Source organism: Microtus oregoni, unplaced genomic scaffold (assembly GCF_018167655.1).
Source record: "Microtus oregoni isolate MIOR12 unplaced genomic scaffold, Mior012 000016F_ref0000370, whole genome shotgun sequence".
Taxonomy (NCBI): Eukaryota; Metazoa; Chordata; class Mammalia; order Rodentia; family Cricetidae; genus Microtus; species Microtus oregoni.
The window spans coordinates 18508756-18525144 of record NW_024543075.1 but is presented as its reverse complement, the minus strand read 5'-3'; the positions used below and the strand labels follow the sequence as shown (position 1 = coordinate 18525144).

General features: G+C 50.7%; 1 protein-coding gene across 2 annotated transcripts; it reads left to right on the top strand.

Annotated features, from left to right (window-relative positions):
- The first annotated feature begins 397 nt into the window (after positions 1-397).
- On the top strand, positions 398-16369 carry Rabep2 (rabaptin, RAB GTPase binding effector protein 2). 2 transcript variants are annotated; one of them, XM_041666345.1, is made up of 13 exons: positions 398-874; positions 1307-1516; positions 8508-8665; positions 9399-9509; positions 9597-9941; positions 10374-10469; positions 10566-10664; positions 13103-13258; positions 14804-14981; positions 15068-15079; positions 15172-15227; positions 15445-15561; positions 15930-16369. In XM_041666345.1, exons 1-13 carry the CDS (start codon positions 847-849, stop codon positions 16029-16031), a joined length of 1668 nt encoding a protein of 555 aa, XP_041522279.1. In that variant the 5' UTR covers positions 398-846; the 3' UTR covers positions 16032-16369. The 2 variants fall into 2 exon arrangements, with proteins under 2 accessions (XP_041522279.1, XP_041522278.1); XM_041666344.1 differs by having other exon boundaries at positions 398-907.
- Positions 16370-16389: the final 20 nt, after the last annotated feature.

Genomic DNA, 16389 nt, shown 5'->3' with positions numbered 1-16389 from the left:
GGTGATGGGTTTTACGACTAGCGTTGACGCTGGAGAACTGAAGAAACTAGCCTGGTATAAGTACAGCGGCGTTACTTTACTGGACTTCGAAGGAGGTCACAAAGAGTCAAGGACTTACAGGTTCAAGCGCCCTTTATACAAAACCGGTTTGGAGGCAGGGGAATCCAGTCTCCGTACTTATTTTTGAAGTGCTGTGACTCTCCAAGGCGAGAGAGAGGTCACACATAATGAGAGATTGACCTAGACCCAGGCTGCAGAGGAAAGATTTACAGCTCTGGGAGTGGAGAAGGGGATTTGCAGGAAGCCGTATGAAATGGGGGTGGAGACACGCAGGTTTTGCACCTCTGCCACCGACTGCGCCAGGCTTCAGAACGCCGACCCAGCCCTGGCCCGCGGGGCGGAGGTGCTGGGAGGGCTGGGCAGCGTTTCGCTGTAACGCGATCCGGGCTACGGCGGAAGGGCGGCCGAGCGGAGGGAAGGGGGAGGCCGCGCGCCGCGTCCTCCAGGGCTACGGCCGGGCGTTCCAGGACGTAGGCTCCAGTGGAGCAGTGACAGACACGCGGGCTTCAGAGAAGACTGCCGCAGATCCCGAGCCGTCGTGCTTCCTGAGAGCGAGGACGCGCGGGAACGCGGACGCGCGGCCCGAGAGAGAGAGGCGGGACCCGAGCCCCGCAGCCACTCGAACGCCTTCGGCACGGCTCGGCAATACCCCCACCACCTCCACCACCGCGGCCCCTCAGCCCCCGATCCGGAAACAGCCGAGCGGATCCGGAAACAGCCGAGCGGACCCGGAAGCGGGAGTGCCATCACCAGGGAGTGCGGGAATCCGCTGTTTGGGCTGAGACGATGGCAGCAGCTGCACCGGCAGCCCTAGGTGAGGACCGGCGGCGCCGGCGGCCAGTGGTCGGTGCGTGAGGGCGCCGCCGAGCACGTGGGGAGTAGGGGGCTGGGGGCGGGGCCTAATGCGGCGGCGGGCGGCAGCCGGCCAGCGCGGAGGCTTGGGAAGGGGGCGGGGCACACCAAAGACCCAGGGTGGGCGGGGTCTGTGTCGTGGGCGGGGCCTGAGGGTCTGGCAGGTAAGAAGTGGGGGAGGAGCGGAAGAGGGGGCGGGGCCACTGGAAGGGATTGGATTGTAGTGCGGTACACTACAGTACACTGCGGGAGGCGGGAAGGGGCTGGGCCAGGTGAGTGGGTTGAGACCAGTGCAGATGGAGTCTGGGACTGGGTGACCGGACTGCTGGGTCTTCTGAGGTGCTAAGAGACCTACGAACCATGGGAAGAAAGGTTGGTCCCTGTCCCCCCACAGCGTCGAATCCCCAGCCCCAAGATGGGCAAAAGGATGCATCCGAGTCCAGTGAGCTCGGACGGCTTCGTGCTGAATTGGCGGGTGCCCTGGCAGAAATGGAAACCATGAAGGCTGTAGCGGAGGTGAGCGAGAGCACCAAGGCAGAGGCGGTGGCTGCGGTGCAGAGACAGTGTCAAGAGGAGGTGGCTTCCCTGCAGGCCATCCTGAAAGGTGAGGAAGCCGCCCCCAAACACACCCACCTTCCAGACTATCAACCTCCATCCCTCTAACACAAGATGCAGGATGAGAAATTCAGGTGAGCTTCATGTCGCTTAGCAGAGAGAAGTCTGTGTCCCAGTCTGAGGAGAAACACAAGTGTTGTCATCAACTCTTGTCAGTCACCGCTAAGTGTAGCACTCATTTTTACCCATTCCCTCACGGTTGTCATTTCTCGTCCTTGATGATGTCAAATCAGCCCTGAATACGAGCCAGAAACTTGTCATTTCCCTCAGCCTGTTCTCAAGATCTTGAGTTTTGTCCTGTGGTTTCCTTCCTTCCGAAGGCCCCCCCCCCACCCCCACCCCAGCACCCTATACAAACACATGCTTCTCCTTCCTTCTCTTCCTCTGCCTCATGGCCTCTGGATTGATAGACAGCAGCTTTCCTGGTTCCAGGTCTCCCACCTTTCCCTATTCTCTGCCCTTCTCTGAGCAGAGACTAGAGTCTCTTCAAGGATGGCAGATCTGCCCTTCTTCTGTGTCCTGGCAGCAGCATTGCTTTAGCCAGCTCTATTGAGCTACTGCCCCAGCCTGACAGATCTCCCTCTGTGGTCTGCCCTTGACCTTGGCTTCCATAGTAAACTGCCTAAAATTTCCATCTCACCTTACCAGGCATGGAGGTTTATTGTAATCCCAGCTCTGGTGGTTGGAGATTGACATATCCCTAGGAGCTTGCTGGCCAGACAGTCTAGCTGAGATGGAGAGCTCCAAGGTCAGCAAGAAACCCTCTCTCAAAAGGAAGGCAGAGAGCAACTAAGGGAAATACCTGATATTGCCCTCTGGCTTGTGTGAGTGTGCACACCGTGAGCATTGCGGCCTGGACAGAAAGTATCCTGGCTGTCCGGGGCCAAGGAATACCACAGTCACTGTAAGCAGAGCAATTTACAGCTCTGCTCCAGGGAAAGGTTTCCCCAGTGCAAGTGTAACAACTCTTCGCTGGCAGGGGAAGGTTTCTGCAGGGAAATTTGTTTGTTTGTTTGTTTTTGCATTTTCGAGACAGGGTTTCTCCCGTAGCTTTTGGTTCCTGTCCTGGAACTAGCTCTTGTAGATCCTCCTGCCTCTGCCTCCCGAGTGCTGGGATTAAAGGCTTGCGCCTGGCTTGCAGAGAAGTTTTTACAGCTCTGCTAGCTAAGAGGCAAAAATGTTACAGCAATGCTCTGTGCTCCGAAAGATCCCAGAGTGTAACAACTCTGCTCCTCTAGGGGAAAGTTTCCCCGGAAAAAGTGTTACAGCAATGAGCTGTGCTCCAAAAGTTGTTACAGTTCTGCTCAGATCCCGGAATGTAACAACTGTACTCTGCTAAGGGAAAGTTCTGGGTGAAAGTGTTACAGTTCAGCTCAGATCCAGGAGTATAACAACTCTGCTCCCTAGGGGAACATTTCCCGAGTGAAAGTGTTACAGCAATGCTCTGCTCCGAAAGTTGTTACAGTTCTGCTCAGATCCGGGACGTTTCCCTGGTGAAAGTATTATAGTTCAGCTCAGATTCCAGAGTGTTGCAACTCTGCCCAGCTATGGGAAACTTTCTCCAGTGAAAGTATTACAGTTCCCCTCTCAGGAAAGTTGTTACAGCTGGGCTCCGCTTCAGGGAAAATGTCACACTGCACAGCAGACCTCACTCGAGGTTTATTGGGAAGGAAGAATCCAGGAGGTTATATGCCTGGGTGAGAACAGTAGCAAACTGAACAGGGTATAGACGTTACATAGGATTTCTTGCAGGGGTGGGGGGATGGGGGGCTTTCCAGGGTGCCTTGGGACTGGTGGATTTTTGTGGCCTGATTCAGCCCAAGCTCAGGCATTGGTGGGATTTCAACCCCTGGTCCTGGGGTAAAGACAGAGTTAGGGTGTTTCTCCTTGACCCAGGTCTCCAGGTCTAGACAGAGGCAGGGCATTTTTTCCCCTTGGCTCCTTTTTACCCTACACGCACACCAAAGAAAAAGGTGTATCCTAAATTATAACAATGGCTTCTCTTTATTGAGCACGGACCATATTCCAGACACAGAGCTAAATGCTCTATAAAGTATTCTTTTTATTTTATTTTATTTTTATTCATTAATTAGGCTTTGGGTTTTCAAGATAGAGTTTATCTATATAGCCTTGGCTGTCCTGGAACTCGCTTTGTAGACCAGGCTAGCCTCAAACTCACAGAGATTCACCTGTTTCTGCCTCCTGCGTGCTGGGATTAAAGGATTGCGCCACCACCACCTGACTCATTAATTTTATGAGACAAGGCTCAAGCTGGCTTCAAACTGTATGTGAACTTCCACATTTTTTCAATTTAGAATTAGGCGTGTGTATGTGTGTGTGTGTGTGCGTGTGCGTGTGTGTGTGTGTGTGAAAGAGGGAGCCGTGGGGCTGTCATGAATGCTGTGCTACTCATGTTGGCCCATAGGACACCTTTATAGATTCAGTTCTCTCCATCCACCTTTATGTGAGTTCTAGATACTGAACTTGGATCATTGGGCTTTCATGACAAGCCCCTTTAACAGCTGAACTATCTTGATGGCCTTAAACTTGTGATCTTCATCCTGCATGTGCTGGGATTAAAGCATGCAGCACCACCCCTGGTTTTATGCAGTATGGGACTCTGACCCAGGGTCTATTTGTGCCAGGGGAGCACACCACTCACCAAGCCTCATCCCCAGCCCCATTTTTTTTTTTTTTGTTTTGTTTGGTTTTGGTTTTTGTTCTATTTTTTGTTTTTGTTTTTTAAAAACAAGGTTACTCTGTAGCTTTTTGGTACTTGTCCTGGAACTAGCTCTTGTAGACCAGGCTGGCCTTGAACTCACAGAGATCCCACCCCCCCATCCCCCCCACCTCCCCCACCCCCCACCCCCACCTCTGCCTCCCAAGTGCTGGGATTAAAGGCGTGTGCCACCACCGCCCGGCTGGTTTTGGTTTTTGAGGACAGGATTTTGCTGTAGCTTTGGAGCATGTCCTGGAACTAGCTCTTGTAGACCAGGCTGGCCTCGAACTCACAGAGAGTTGCCTATATCTGCCTCCCGAGTGCTGGGATTAAAGGCATGTGCAACCATCGCCCAGCCCCAGCCCTATTTTTTTTGTTTTTGTTTTTGTTTTTTTTCCATCAGGATCTTACACTGTAACCTAAGCTAGACTAGGACTCATTTTCTAGTATAGCCTCGAATTCAAAGTAACCTGTAGTATGAGACTGCTTATTCATTTCCTTGCTGCCCAGACTCCCAAAATAACCATACAGAAACTGTATTAATTAAATCACTGCTTGGCCTATTAGCTCTAACTTCTTTTTTTTAAAAAAAAATATTTATTTATTTATTGTGTATACATACAACATTCTGCCTCCATGTATGTCTACATGCCAGAAGAGGGCGCCAGATCTCATTACAGATGTTTGTGAAGCACCATGTGGTTGCTGGGAATTGAACTCATGACCTCTGGAAGAGCAGCCAGTGCTCTTAACCATTGAGCCATCTCTCCAGCCCCTAGCTCTAACTTCTTATTGACTAGCTTTTACATCTTAAGCCACTTCCATTATTTTATATTTTACCATGAGGATCATGGCCTACTAGCAAGGTTCCAACCATATCTGTCTCCGGCAACTCCATGGCTTCTCCCTGACTCTGCCTCCTTTCTCCCAGCATTCAGTTCAGTTTTCTCTGCCTAGCTCTATTCTACCCTATCATGGGCTCAAGACAATTCCTTTATTAACCAGTGGTATTCACAGCATACAAAGGGGAATCCCATATTAGTAACCTTCCTGCTTCAGCCTCCTAGGTACTAGAGTTTTGGATATGAGCTACCATCCTTGGCTATGTTTAATCTTTTTTAAAAAATATTTATTTATTTATTATGTATACAATATTCTGTCTGTGTGCATGTCTGCAGGCCAGAAGAGGGCACCAGACCTCTTTACAGATGGTTGTGAGCCACCTTTCCAGCCTGGCTATGTTTAATCTTAACAAACTCTTTGAAGCAGGGGTTATTATCTGACTGTTTACAGGAAAAGCATAGAATCACAAACAGGTTCACTTGCATGCCTGTGAGTGAGTGATACAGCCACATAGCAGCAAATTTTAACCCATACAGTTTGTCAACTTTCTTTTATTTTCTTTCTTTCTTTCTTTCTTCCTTTCTTTCTTTCTTTCTTTTGGTTTTTTGAGACAGGGTTTCTCTGTAGCTTTGGAGCCTGTGTCCTGGAACTAGCTCTTGTAGACCAGGCTGGCCTTGAACTCACAGAGATCCGCCTGCCTCTGCCTCCCAAGTGCTGGGAATAAAAGTGTGCGCCGCCACCACCACCTGGCATAACTTTAGTACATGTTAAGATAAAACTTGGACTGGAGATAGCTCTGCAGGTAAAGCGTGATGGTTTGAGTAGAATTCCCAGAACCCACAGGGTGGAAGGAGAAAGTCAGCTCCCCAGGTTGTACTCTGACCTCTACCCCTTACAGCAGAAACCAGAGAACCTGCCTGAACATGGTAGAAGGCCAGAACCTAGCCCTGAATATTATCCTTCTAACTACCACATGTAATTTGGCACATGATTACATGCAATTACATAATAATTTAAAATTTTTTATTGTATTTATTGTGTGTGTGTGTGTGTGTGTCTGTGATGGAGTACTTGTGGGAATTGATTCCTTTTACCAAGTGGATCCCAGAGATGGACCTCAGATTTTCAGGCATGCTAGTGCATGCCTTTAGTTCCAGTACTCAGGAGGCAGAGCCAGGGGGATATCTCTGAGTTCCAAGCCATCCTGGTCTATATAGTGAATTCCAGGGCTGCACAGTCAGACACTATTTCAAAAAAAATAAACACTGGGAAGTCATGGTAATGCACACCTGTATTCCCAGCATGATAAAACACGCCTGTAGTACCAGCATGATAGCGCACACCTCTGATAGCACACACCTGTAATCCCAGCATAGTAAAACATGCCTGTAATCCAAGCATGATAAAACACGCCTGTAGTACCAGCATGGTAACGCACACCTCTGATAGCACACACCTGTAATCACAGCATGGTAACACACACCTGTAATCCCAGCATGGTAACCCACACCTGTAATCTCAGAATGGTAACTCACACCTCGGTAGCACACACCTGTAACCCCAGCATGGTAACACATGCCTGTAATCCCAGCACGTAGAAAACAGAGTCTGAACTGTCTCAAGTTTCAGGCCTGCTTTGAAAAAAGCAAAATAAATGAATAAACAACTGAGGAAAGACAAAATATTAATGTCTGTTTAACACCCCTTCTACTAGCAATCTAGAGCTTAATTTCCAAACCCCTTAGCTTGGCATTCAAAGCCTTAAGAGCCATGTCCATCACTTTTGCACCCTTCCCTGAATCCTTTGTGTACCCTTACATTTGGGCCAGACACACCAGCCCATGGTGATCCTGTCACCCTATCTTCCCTTCCTGGCCAGGCTCACAAGGCACTGTTCCTTCCTTTGGGATCCATATTTGGGGAGTAGGCCTTCTCACCCCACATCCTTACCACTTGCCTCTGTCTTCTGAATACTGGGGTTAAAGGGTGTATCACCATGCCCAGCTCTCTGCTACCATAATTGGTTCTTCAGTGGTACAGTTTACCCCTGTGCATAAGTCGCAGAGAAAGTGACAACTTCCATAATAAGAATTCTAGCTCACATGGGGGCTGGAGAGATGGCTCAGAGGTTAAGAGCACTGGCTGTACTTCCAGAGGTCCTGAGTTCAATTCCCAGTAACCATATGGTAGCTCACAACCATCTTAATGATATCTGGTGCCCGCTTCCTCTTCTGACCTGCAGGCAGACATGCAAACAGAACATCATATATTAAATAAATAAATAATTTTTTAAAAAAAATTCCAAATTGCTGGGTGGTATCACCTTTAATCCCAGACTCAGGAGGCAGAGGCAGGTGGATCTCTGTGAGTTCGAGGCCAGCCTGGTCTACAGAGTGAGTTCTAGGACAGTCAGAGCTACACAAAGAAACCCTACCTAATAAATAAGTTAATTAATTACTATTCCAGCTCATACTGCAGTCTACCTGCAGCGCCTTGGACTGTATTTGGCTTATCTTAGAGTCCAGGTCCTGTTTTAGCCACAATATCAAGATAATGTCACACTGTGCTTGAGAAAGGGAACTGGGCATTTGGGGACCGTAGATACACCCATCAGCCTGCTGGTGGCTATTTGGAAATTGTCAGTGACCATTCTGCTCAACTTGGTTATCTTTTGCTTGGTTTTGTTTATTGAGACAGATTTTCTCTGTAACTTTGAAGCCTGTCCTGAAACTCACTCTGTAGACCAGGCTGGCCTCGAATTCACAGAGATCCGCCTGCCTCTGCCTCCCGAGTGCTGGGTTTAAAGACCTGCACCACCACGGCGCTGCCCAATTTGTCAGTCTTCCAAGACATCATTTATCCAGCTCTCCCTTCACGCTGACCTGCACACTACACCTGTCTGTGGCTTCCACCATGCCAAAGAATCTATTCCTTTGTCAAGGTACCTCCTGGCAAAATGGAGGACTCATATTTGAGACAGTTTATGTCTTATGAATGATTTGAAAGAAATACTTTCAATTTTTTTTTCTGCATATACAAAACAGTCTCCTATGAAGTGACTTTTCAGCTTGGGATTTTGGGGATTTGGGTTTGTTATGTTTGCTGTGCTGGAATGGCAGGGGGCTCAGTTTTTGGTCTTAGCCCTTATGATATTTTGCTTCCTTTGTTTTTACTAATAGGCCTCATACTTGCCTGGTTTTAGTAAAAATATCCTGGGGCCAGTTCCGCAGCTGGACTGTATCTGAGCAGCACACGGTATGCCAAATGATTGACACTTTACTCGTCATCCTGACACTTGCTCCTGAGGACTAGTGCACAGAGGTGCTGCGGTCTTGCCCGGCTCCATTACCATGGTAACTGCTGCAGCTGCTCACCTGGGAGAGGGCAGGCACCAAGCACCCATCCTTCCTGCCCACAGACTCCATCAGCAGCTACGAGACCCAGATTGCAGCTCTGAAACAGGAGCGGCAGCGGCAGCAGCAGGACTCTGAGGAGAAGGATCGAGAGCTGGGCCACCTCAAACAGCTGCTGGCCCGGGCCCACCCCCTGGACTCCTTGGAGAAGCAAATGGAAAAGGTTGGGGTGGGATGGACTGCCCTATCCCTGGGGGTTGGGACAGTAGTGATTGTTGGTATCTCATTGCCTGTCACTGGACACAGTAACGACTCCAGGTAGAACACAGAATGCTTAGCAGGATCCTTGCTAGACGTGACCAAGGTTATTTACCTCTAGAAACAAGGTCAGATCCACATTCCAGTCAGCAAGGAGTTATAAAGCAAGGCACATCTTCCTGTAAGGAGCTGGCCTGTAAATTCACATACTGCACATGTGCTTACATCCCATTAGCTAGAACTAAGTTGTGTGATAGCCTTTAGCTCCAGAGCAGCCAAGAGATGCAGGCGATGCTAGAGAACCAAGACCACGTGCCCCGTTAAAAACCGGAGGTCCTGCTGGGCGGTGGTGGCGCACACCTTTAATCCCAGCACTCGGGAGGCAGAGGCAGGCGGATCTCTGTGAGTTCGAGGCCAGCCTGGTCTACAAGAGCTAGTTCCAGGACAGGAACCAAAAAGCTACGGAGAAACCCTGTCTCGAAAATTAAAAAAAAACAAAACAAACCGGAGGTCCTGTAATATTAAAAGGTGCATGTCGGGACGAAGCTAGTCTTGGCCTCGGCCCCTTTCCCTGGGAGTACTTAGCGCGGGTGTTCTGGAGTCTTGCTGGTGGGCATAACCTTCAGGGAGGATTAGAACAGTTGGTGGCTCTCACTCGAGAGGGAGGGGCTGTCACTGCCCAATGCCCATCCCTCCAGGCTCACGAAGACTCCGAGAAGCTTCGGGAGATTGTATTACCCATGGAGCAGGAGATTGCAGAGCTGAAAGGAAAGCTGCTGCGGGCGGAAGAGCTGATCCAAGAGATCCAGGTGAGGAGAAGAGGGGACGTCGGGTTCTGAGGGAAGGGGGGTGCCCGAGACCCTGGCTTTCAGCCTCTTCCCTGCAATGTTCCCTAGAGACGACCAAGGCAGCCGGCCTCCCTGCACGGCTCCACCGAGCTGCTTCCGCTGTCAAGGAACCCCTCACCTCCACTGGAAGCCTTGGAGGAGCCAGGTGGAGACGCAGGCTCAGCTGCGGAGGCCTTTGCCCACAACTGTGACGACAGTGCCTCCATCTCTTCCTTCTCCCTCGGTGGGGCAGCCAGTACTGCCTCCCTGCGAGGCTCCCAGGGCCTAAGCCCTGAACAGGAAGAGACGGCTTCTCTGGTGTCCACTGGCACTCTGGTTCCTGAGGGTATCTACCTACCCCCTCCTGGGTACCAGCTTGTTCCAGATAGCCAGTGGGAGCAGCTGCAGGTAGAGGTGAGTGGACTGAGCTAGGGCCTGTGGATGTACCTACCTCCCGCGGTTATGTATGGTGCTTGCACTAAAGCTGCAGTGGAGAGGCCAGTAAGAGAGAGAAAGGTCTCCTCCCAGCAGGGGAAGTTGGGCGTAGCGTGAGTAGGGATGCTATAGAAAATAATGTTATGGTGAGAAATGCCCAGAACAAAACTGAAAAGGGGCGGGGTGTGGCTCAGGGGTGGAGCGCTTCTAGCCTGTGTAAGTCCCCAACAGTGGGGAAGAAAAGAAGAAATTGTAAGTAGCCCAGAAGATGGCAGCAGATATGGCAAGAAGTAAAAGGTATCTTTCCACTTTAGAGAAGCAGCAGGACCTACTGAGGGATGGAGGGGGAGAGTAGGAATGAACCCCTGCCAGCAGAGCTGAAAAAATAAGTCTGAGGTATGGGTCTGGCAGGGGAAGCAGCTACAGAAGGACCTGGAGAGTGTCAGCCGGGAGCGGGACGAGCTGCAGGAGGGCCTGAGACGGAGCAATGAGGACTGTGCCAAGCAAGTAAGTTCAGCCTCATTTCTGGAACCCACAGGACCCTCTGGCCACCTGCCGCCCCCGCCCCAACATCCCTCTCATTTTACCCTCTTTCCTCCTTAGATGCAGGTGCTCCTAGCCCAGGTCCAGAACTCAGAGCAGCTGCTTCGAACTCTGCAGGGGACCGTGAGCCAGGCCCAAGAACGCGTGCAGCTGCAGATGGTGAGTGCCGCATCGAGGCTGAGAGGTCAGGACCACTGGGGGCGCTAGAGGGCGTGGGAAGCCAAGCGTCAGCCCTGCCCCCATCCAGCTGCTCTCACTAGGTGAGTGAAGACATTGAGGGCGGCCTGGCTGTGGCCAGAGCTGTGTAATTTTGAACTAACCCCACCACCTTGGAGTGTACTGGTTACCATTTGTAAACTGAGCTAATGCCATCGAGTCTGCAGAATCAGGAGGACTGAAAACAGATCAGCACTGATCAGTTCCACCCCGAAGTGTGTGAGTGGCCAGGTGTCCTGCTTTTAAAGAGAAGCCAGAGATCTGGAAATGTATATATTGCCTCCCAGTTTTAAAGTTGGCAACTACTTGAGGCTGGAGAGATGACTCAGTGGTTAAGAGCACTAGCTATTCTTCCATAGGCCCTGAGATCAGTTCCCAGCAACCACATGGTGGCTCATAAACATCTATAGTGGGATCTGATGTCCTCTTCTGACATAAAGGCATTCATAAAGATAGAACTCTCATACATAAGTCAATCTTTAATAAAATGAAATAAAGTTGGCAGTTACGTCGGCGCTTAAAAAAGCATGCTTCAGGGGCTAGCGAGATGGCTCAAGTGGGTAGAAGCACTTGCCACAAAGCCTGATGACCTGAGTTTGACATCCGGGACCCATATGGAATGAGAACTGATTTAGCAGGTTGTCCTCTGATCTCCACACATGCTTGTGAATGCACATTCTTTTTTTTTTTTAATGTGTACAGTGTTCTGCCTGCATGTATGCCTGCAAGGCAGGAGAGAGTACCAGATCTCACTATAGATGGTTATGAGCTATCGTGTGGTTGCTGAGAATTGAACTCAGGACCTCTAGAAGGGCAGCCAGTGCTCTTAACCTCTGAGCCATCTCTTCAGTCCTGTATGTACATGCACATTCTAAATCAGGTGTGATCCCAGCACACAGGAGTTTGAGACAGGAGGATCATGAGTTTGAGGTTAGCCCGGACTATAGCAAGATGATACACTACACAATACACACACATATGTGTGTGTGCACACATATGTACAAACACCTAATGCATGGGCACCAACACACACGCACATATAGTATAGTAAAAATAAATTTTAAAAACACGTTGTGCTTGTCTGGCATGCACAGAGCCCTGGGTTCAGTCCCTAGCACCATGTAAACTGATTACATACTCCTGCATGTAATCCCAGCACTCAGGAGACGGAGGCAGAGGGGCCTGGAGAAATAGCTCATGGTTAAGGACGTTTGCTTGTCTTCCAGAAGACATGGGTTCAGTACCTTCATGGTGGCTCTCTTCTATAACCCAGTTCCAGGGTATCCAGTGCCCTCCTGTGGCCTCAGGTGCCAGGACACACATGATACACACACCACATGAAGGCGAACGTTCATGCTTATAAATTTCTTTTAAAGAAGTTTGGAGTCGGGGGCTGGAGAGATGACTTAGTGGTTAAGAGCCCTGACTGTTCTTCCAGAGGTTCTGAGTTCAATTCCTAGCAACCACATGGTGGCTCATCACCACCTGTAATAAGATCTGGTGCCCTCTTATGGCCTGCAAGGACTCATGCAGGCAGAACACTGCATACATAATAAATAAATATTCAAAAAAAAAGTTTAAAGTCATCCTTGACTGCCACAAGTTTGAGGCCAGCCTGGGCTTTAAAAGCAGGAACATGTGTTGTGGGCAGGTATAGCACTCAGAAGGCCGAGACAGAAGGATCACTAGTTCAGGCCAGCCTTGACACATAGTGAGACTCTGTCTAAAGAAGGAAGGGGGCAGCTGGAGAGATGGCTTAGTGGCTAAAAGCACTGACTGCTTCTTTCACGGGACCCAGATTTAGTTCTCAGCACCCATGTGGTAGCTCACAACCATCTGTAAGTACAGTTCCGAGAGATCTGACATCCCCTTCTGGACGGGACCCAGGTTTAGTTCTCAGCACCCATGTGGTAGCTCACAACCATCTGTAAGTACAGTTCCGAGAGATCTGACATCCCCTTCTGGCCTCCATGGGCCCCATGTGGTGTGTGGCTGCACATGAATACATAGGCAAATGCTCATACACTTGAAATAAATCTTTTTTTTTTAAATGCCATCTAAATGAAATACCCACAGTGGGCTATGGCTGCTGGTGTCAGCAGGGACAGAATCTGAAGAGGTTAGAGCCAGAGAGAGCAATAGTTTCTGCCTAGGCCAGTCAGTAACAGCACACACCATTAATCCCTTGAGGCCAGCCTGGACTACAGAGCAAGTTCCAGGACAGCCAGGGCTATACAGAGAAACCTTCTGTCTTGAAAAGAGGAGCGGGGGAAGGTCAGGAGGCCAGGACTTTCCAGATATCAGGCTACCAGGGGCTCTGGGTTTAGCTGCAGGGACTAGAGACAGTCCTCTGATCGCCTTATACTTTGGTATGTCGCCAGGCAGAGTTGGCCACTTCTCACAAGTGCCTGTACCATGAGGTTAAAAGACTGAACGAAGAAAACCAAGGGCTTCGGGCCGAGCAGCTGCCATCCTCCACCCTCCAGGGCCCAGAGCAGTGGGAGAACGAGGGCGAGGCCCTGCCCAGCTCCATACAGGTAAACGGCACCAGAGCACCTGATGCCAGCCTGCGGCTGTCTCCTCCCAAGGACCCTGGCCCTCGTGTATTAGCTGTGTCTAAGACTCGTTTTCTTCATCTGATAAATGGAACCACACCAGCTTTCCACGGTTGGCATGAAAATAAAGAATTAAAAGTGTTGGCCACAAGGAAGGGAACGGCGATTATGATTGCCATTTTTTACCACACCCCATGCTGCTCGCACTGCCCTCACTGCAAGGGGTTAACTGCAGCCCCAAGCAGGCTGGACAGTATTGTACCACTAAAGCAGACCTTGAACCCTTGATGTTGTTTGTTGGGTTTTTTTTTTTTTTTTATTTTTCGAGACAGGGTTTCTCTGTAGCTTTTTGGTTCTAGAATCACAGGCCCTGCCGCACCAGGTGCTGTTTGCTTTTTTTTTTTTTTTTTGAGACAGGTTTTCTCTGTAGCTTTGGAGCCTGTCCTGGAGCTATCTCTTGTAGACCAGGCTGGCCTCGAACTCACAGAGATCCACCTGCCTCTACCTTCTGAGTGCTAGGATTAAAGGCGTCCACCTCTGCCACCACTGCCTGACTACTGTTTGCTATTTTTAAGTGACCTTGGGTCTTTAAGATTAAAAGTCTTTGAACCTGTCCTCCGTGTTGGTCTGTGTTGATTTTAGTTTATAAACAATTTGTTCATGAACTAAAGGTCACCTGGTTGTTCTCTCTACCCTGAAGATTATCGCTAGTGTTCACTTTCACTTCAGTGAAACTGCCCCACAGTCTTTGATTTTCAATTTCTCCATTTCCTGGGGTTTTTTTTATTTTTGTTTTTTTTTGTTTTGTTTGTTTGTTTGGGGGTTTTTTGGTGTTTTGAGACAGGGTTTCTCTGTGTTGCTTTGGAGCCGGTCCTGGAACTCAGACCAGGCTGGCCTCAAACTCACAGAGCTCCACCTGCCTTTGCCTCCCTAGTGCTGGAATTAAAGACGTGCACCACCAGCACCCTGGCACCATCCTCGGGTTTTTTTTGTTTTGTTTTGTTTTGTTTTCTAGACAGGGTTTCTCTGTGGTTTTGGTGCCTGTCCTGGAACTAGCTCTTGTAGACCAGGCTGGTCTCGAACTCACAGAGATCTGCCTGCCTCTGCCTCCCAAGTGCTGGGATTAAAGGCGTGCGCCACCACCGCCCAGCAGGACCTCTGGTTTTTATACAGCACTGGAGATCAAACCTTGGGCTTATGCCTGCTAGATGAGCACCCATCAACTGAGCCAGACCCCCCGGCCCTCCCTGCTCTCCTTTTATTGTAGTTTTCATCATGTACATAATGGAGAACTTGAGTCGATTGGAAGCTTATAGGTATTCTGGAACTTTCCACAGTTGTTGGAAGTCCTCCGTAGCATGAGCAGTCGTGATCTCCCATTTCTTCATCTCACTGTATCTCTGCAGCTTGCTCACCGCTCTGACTGTGGTGTTTGGCTCCTCCCTCCCGTCCCTACACTCTCCATACAGCCAGCAGTCCCTGCCGTCCTCTCTGCCCTTTGCCCAGCAGACCCCTTGTGTCTTGCAGGAGCTTCATCTGCTGGTGCGGCAAACCCGGCAACAGGCACAAGCCAGGCAACAGGCACAGGAGCATGAGGCCGAGCGCCTGCGCATTGAAATCGTGAAGCTGCGGGAGGCGCTAGACGAGGAGACAGCAGCCAGGGCCAGCCTGGAGGGACAGCTGAGGGTGCAACGAGAAGAGACAGGTAGGGTCCCCTGAGTCAGGCATGGGCGTCAGGAGGTACAGTGGAGATCCAGCTTTGACCCCTCTCTCTCTGTCTTACCCCCGCAGATGTGCTACAGGGTGAGTAAGGGTCAATGCCTTGTGGAGGGCTGTGCCAGCAGGGCTGGGACCACTGAGCCTGACTTCAGTCTCCCTGCTCCTTGACTTCCCAGCCTCCCTGTGCAGCCTGAGGACAGAGACAGAGCGGGTCCAGCAAGAGCAGCGCAAGGTGAGTGGCACCCGGTGCCATGGCTTGGCTAATGCAGCTGTGTGGTTATGCCACCCGCACAGCCTTCCTGTCTCCCTCAGACCAGGAAGCCCAGAGGAGGCCAGAGTCTGGTGGTATTGAAGGGACACCAGTGAGGGTCATCCCGTGGCTCTGGCCGTCCACCCTCTCGCTTAGCCAAAGAAGAGTCAGGCCCCAGCTCCGCATCTTGTCCCTGCAGGCCCAGCTCACAGACCTCCTCTCTGAGCAGAGGGCCAAGGCACTGCGGCTGCAAGCCGAGCTGGAGACCAGTGAACAGGTGCAAAGGGACTTTGTACGGCTATCCCAGGCCCTACAGGTATGTCCTGGCCTTTCCTACCTGGTTGGTTTGCTATGGGTGACTTGTCCTGGGTCTCACAAGGGCAGCCCCCAATTAGGAGAGGTCCTTTTTCTAGACCTGGCGTGATCTTTCCCCCTAAGCTGTTGCTCAAAAACATGGAAGTTCTCTTGCACACCTCAGCTGCATGACAGCTTCATGTTGTCAGTCACACGAATGGCCAACAATACCCAGACTTCCTTAGGCCAAGCTCCTGGGTGGGACCTGTTCTTTCCCTTGACCCCATCTGAACACATTGCCTCTGCAGAGCTGACCCCTGAGAGGCTGGCTGGTCAGCCAGGGGCTGTTTCCTTGGTGGGGCTTCCCATATCTCCCACCCAACCACACAGGTACGCCTGGAGCGGATTCGCCAAGCAGAGACTCTGGAGCAAGTACACAGCATCCTGGATGAGGCACCCCTCAGGGATATCAAGGACATCAAGGACTCCTGAGGGGCCAGGCAAGAAGCTTCCGTGCTGGGGAAGCCCCCTCTTTCTCTACCAGAACTGTGAGACAAGGACAGGTCTCAGAATGGAGCCCACCCACTCCAGGTCTGGATGGTGGTGTTACCAGGGCCGCTACTTCCAGCCATGGTGGCTGGACCTGCTCTCAGGGATGACACCTGGATGAGGGTCCCAAGCCTCCTTCCAGAACCAAAGTACAGGCTGAGCCCTGTAGCTTTCAGGCTACCATGCTGCCTCATGGATCCTGCCTATCTGCCCTGCCACCTCTAGCCAGAAGCCTGTCCGGGTCTGAGGCACGCTTAGCTTGTGGCTAGACGCTGTTGTCATCAGCGGATTCCTCACTCAG

Bases quoted from the DNA above. Each gene is read 5' to 3' on its own strand.
- Rabep2 (XM_041666344.1), top strand. From the start codon at position 847: ATGGCAGCAGCTGCACCGGCAGCCCTAGGTGAGGACCGGCGGCGCCGG. The intron at 8,666-9,398 runs GTTGGGGTGGGA...CCATCCCTCCAG, and splicing joins TGGAGAAGCAAATGGAAAAG to GCTCACGAAGACTCCGAGAA. The intron at 13,259-14,803 runs GTAAACGGCACC...TGTGTCTTGCAG, and splicing joins CCCTGCCCAGCTCCATACAG to GAGCTTCATCTGCTGGTGCG.